This window comes from Pygoscelis adeliae, unplaced genomic scaffold (assembly GCF_000699105.1).
Source record: "Pygoscelis adeliae isolate BGI_AS28 unplaced genomic scaffold, ASM69910v1 Scaffold760, whole genome shotgun sequence".
In the NCBI taxonomy this organism is placed as follows: domain Eukaryota; kingdom Metazoa; phylum Chordata; class Aves; order Sphenisciformes; family Spheniscidae; genus Pygoscelis; species Pygoscelis adeliae.
In genome coordinates, this window is record NW_008823868.1 from 219,437 (window position 1) to 223,465 (window position 4,029).

Here is a 4,029-nt window from a genome sequence, read left to right on the forward strand (position 1 = left end):
TTACCCCTGCAGCTCAGCGAGCTTATGAGAGAGAAACGCCAGGAAGTGGAAAAAGACCATGAGAGAAAAATGGAGAGGATGAAAGAGGAGCACCGGCAGGTCCTAGCACGGATTCAGGATCAGTATGAGGAGGAGGTACTGCTGGGGGAGAGCGGTGAATTTGGGAGGCGACGGCAGTGGCTCGCTCAGTTGGGCTGTACCTGGGCTGGCACTGCTGCTTGCCGGACCTGCCTATCTCAGCCAGTCCTAGAATTGGAAATCTCCTTTCTTCCAGGAGAACTGGGCGTTGTTGCCATGATGTAAAATGAATTTAGGCCGGGGTTATAAGGATAAGCTGTCAAAATGGCCTCTGTGCAGGCAACTTCCACACGCGTCTGTGGACTTCCGTGCGAGAGAAGATTGTTCGCGTTTTTGCAGGTGCCCGTTCTGGAAAGCCTTCTGCCTCCCGTTTTTGACTATGCAGTCGGCGGTGTGTGACAAAGCCTTAGCGTCACGGGTTGTTTCGTCTTTCTTGGGCCATTCCCTTAACAGTGGTGTCCCTGTAAGCCAGAGCTTTTAATTTGCTGAATTTGGTGTTGGCTCAGGAGCTGCTGTGTGATGGGCTGGCTTTCCAGAGGGTGTCCCCCCTGTGTGTTCACCTTGGCTTGCTGGAGAACCCTGTGCCTCACTCGGCCACTTTTCTCGTTTGTGTTTTGCAACAAACAGGAGAGAAAGCAAAGAGCAGAGCTGTTTGAAGGCCTGCAAAGTGAGATGGTGCGCCTCCGACAGCTTCATGAAGCGGAGGCGAAAGCTCTGCAGGCAGAGCTGGATGAGCGGCTTGCTGCGTTGCAGCGCAGGCACAGGGAGAAGGTGAGGAGAACGCTTTGCCGAGCAGTTTGCTGTGACTTGGCTGCTTGGGGACGGCCTGGGGACGGTGACACCTCAGTGTGCCTGCCACCCTCTACAGCCCAGGGTGACGCACGTGGCAGGTCGCGTTTTCCCAGTTTTCGTTGTTCCTCCTGGTGGCAGAGCTCTGCCCGGTGAGTGAGGAACTTGTGCCGTTCTCTCATTAACGCGGCGTCTCTGTGCAGGAAAGAAAACTCCAGGATTCGGAAAACGAGCTTGAAATGCGCACGAAGAATGTCCAAGCCAGATCGGTGCAGCTCCTTAGCCAGGTGAGTCAGCCCTGTTGGGCCCGTGGAGGTTTCCTAGCCCGTGCTGCTCCTCTGGCTGCTTCCTCGTGGGGGGCTTTTCAGAAGTGCTCAGAGCCAGGGCTTTTGCTGCCGTCCAAGTTACAGGTAAAGCTTCCGCCACAAGTCAGAGCAGGGCTAAGCATTCCTAGTGGTACAGCCTCATGGCTGATGTTTGCAGTGAAAGTCAGCGCTCTGGGTTTGCTCAGTGCTTTGGGAGACGGTAAGTGGCTGTAAGTGGCAGAGGGATCATAAAAGCCTTTCAAGGCAGCACGTCCTGCTCAGCATAACTTTGGATTTTAGTCAGTCCCCTCCTGATTTACCTCCTCTTCTCCCTGCTGCCGTGAAAAGGGAACGAGTGTTTCTGGATCTTGGGCAGCAGAGTGGGAGAGGGAAGCGCTCCAAATGCTCCTGTGGAGCTGGCAAAAATCGCTGGCTGATGCTCTTGCCTGCCAGATCTCTTAAGTCCTGGCCCGTGCCAAGGGCTGTAGATAACCTTGCTTCTGCCAGCCTTCCCTTTCCAAGCAGCACTGGAGTGAGGAAGTAAAAAGGTGGAGAAATGCAGGAGGCGAGCAGAGGCTTCACGAAAGGAAGGTCCTGCAGAAATGGCCACGTGCCTTGAATACTCTCGCAGCTGAGCAGGAAGGGGTGTTCTTCCCACAGGAATGCAAATATTCCCAGCTTCTCCCTTGAAGTCAAATAAAGGCAGGGGATCTTGAGTGTGGGGCGGGGGGGGGGATAAAGCAAAACTGACAAGAGTCCTCGGGTGTTTTGAAATGGGCTTGAGACTCAGGCCTGACCTCTGTACTTCCAGTGCCGCTCAGCGTCAGCAGTCTCCTCGCTCTGACACTCACCTACTTTCTCCTCTGTGTATAGGAGGAGTCTCTGAGAAAGAAAAGGCAGCAGCTGCTGGATGAAGACAGACGGACTGAGCTAGAAAGAGATGTATGTATGTTTTAGCTCCGGACAGGTGCTGTGCTGCTTTTCTTTTGGGGGTGAGGGGAGCACGCTAGAACTGTGGCTTTAAAAAAGCAAACTGTCGCTTCTAAATCGTGAGGCTGAAAATCCCTCACTGCCTCAGCCTGGAGTGCCATCCTGCTGAGAGTTTGAGCTCTGAGCTGCTTCCCAAAAAGAAGAGACGGTCCTGTTCTCCCAGGATTGGCACGTGGTGTGTGCGTTTGTAGCGCTGGGACCTCCTGTGAAGTGTGCAAGTAGCGAGTCTCTCGCACGTTGTGTGCCTTCCATTTTGGCTTTGGGGAAATTACCGCGAGGGGCTTTCTGGTTTTCCTCTAGGAAGCTGCTGTCGCTGCTCAGCTCCGCCTAGAGGAGAACAGGAAGGAGCACGCCAGCCTCCTTGAGTCCATCCGGCAACTGCGGAGGTCTCTTGAAGAGCTCCAGGACCAGAAAGCTGAGCTGGAGGCCCAGGTGGACTTGTTGCAGACCCGAAGCCAGAGGCTGCAGAAACGCATCAGGTGCGTGTATGAGAAATCTCCTCTAATGCCAAAAAATCTACCCTACGCCCCTAACAGAACCTCTCTGACCTAACCTGGACCTCTCCCTTACCTCTGAGCTTCTTGTGTCTTGGGCCTTATTCCTTCAGAATCCTAATGGTGGTTTTACTGCACGTTGAGGGCACGGAGGTCCTGGGGTCTGTCTCCAGATCTATTAATAACTCGCTGTGCAAATTTGTCCCCTTGCCTCTGCTTGTCAGGTTAAGTTGTTTGTCTTCTCCACATCTGTCTTGTGAGGTTAACAAGAGGCTTTGAGAGGGGCATTGAAATGCAAAGAAGAGGTTTTCCTAAGATAGCTGAGCTTCTGGGTAAGGGTGTGAAGCAATGGTTCCCTGCCCGGCCAGGGGTTACGTTTGGCATCGCACCACAGACCCGATGCTGGCGTTGTCTTGCACGTCTGCAGCCCTTTCCCTCCTGGAAACTGGAGGTCACTTGGGACACCATTGCAGATAGATTATTGGTCTAATCAGGTGCTGTCACTGTTGCCTTTTCTTGGGGCAGCGAGCTGGAGGCAGCCGTCAGGAGCAAACAGGAGACTTTGAAAGAACTGGAGGCAGAAGAAAGTGTGGAATCTCCAAGACGGAAAGCTGAGCTCCGTGTTGAAGACCTGAGAGAAACTGCTCAAGCTGTGAGTAAAGCAGATGGTAAAGGTGTTTGCCTTGTGAGATCTGAGGCTGTAGCTCCCTTGAAAGTCCCAGCTTTTGTTCCTTCTGTGTGAACTCGTCTGAGATGCAGCGTTGCGTTTTTCTTGGCCAGGGGACATCGACCCGTTTGGTGGTACTTGTTGATTTCTGTCTATTATTACCGGGGATGGGGGGGGGGAAGGCGTGTCGGATACTCGGGTGTCCTCGGAGTCAAAAGCTGGGCTTGAGTCAGGGATAGAAATGTCTTTGTCGCTTTTTAAGTCACATAAAGGGCATCCCTGGCACTGGTCTTGGATCTGGGCAATACCATGGCGATGTCATTCCGAACTTTTGCTCCTAATGGGATTCTTAGGGGATCCTGGGGTTCTGTTTCCTGTACGTATTTCTTAGTTTTTGAAATGTTTCGACTCCTCAGCACTCGTCCAGAGAGCCTGCTTCCCCGCCCTCTCAAAGCCATGAGGACAGCGACTTCCAATTTGATCAGTGAGTATCTGTATGCCAGCCGCTTCTGGAAAATGGTTTTGCTTTGGTTTTACGAGCAAACGTTTTAGCTTGGGTTTACGCGCATTGCACCGACAGTTCGTTTTGGGGGAGGGGGCTGCGTGAGGCTTGCAGGTTGGCGCAGCCAGCACAAAGCCAGGAGCATGCCTGTCTCTTCCGTGTAGCGTCAGGAGCTACATCTCTGCAGAAGGGATCTCCATCAGG

General features: G+C 53.1%; 1 protein-coding gene across 1 annotated transcript in view; it reads left to right on the top strand.

Annotated features, from left to right (window-relative positions):
• Nucleotides 1-4,029, top strand: part of CEP164 (centrosomal protein 164kDa) — a 38,517-nt gene that overhangs the window by 27,734 nt on the left and 6,754 nt on the right. The window contains 8 exon segments of the mRNA XM_009332573.1: nucleotides 13-135; nucleotides 706-849; nucleotides 1,071-1,154; nucleotides 2,046-2,114; nucleotides 2,463-2,641; nucleotides 3,182-3,308; nucleotides 3,740-3,807; nucleotides 3,990-4,029. Coding sequence (XP_009330848.1) covers nucleotides 13-135; nucleotides 706-849; nucleotides 1,071-1,154; nucleotides 2,046-2,114; nucleotides 2,463-2,641; nucleotides 3,182-3,308; nucleotides 3,740-3,807; nucleotides 3,990-4,029 — 834 coding nt within the window.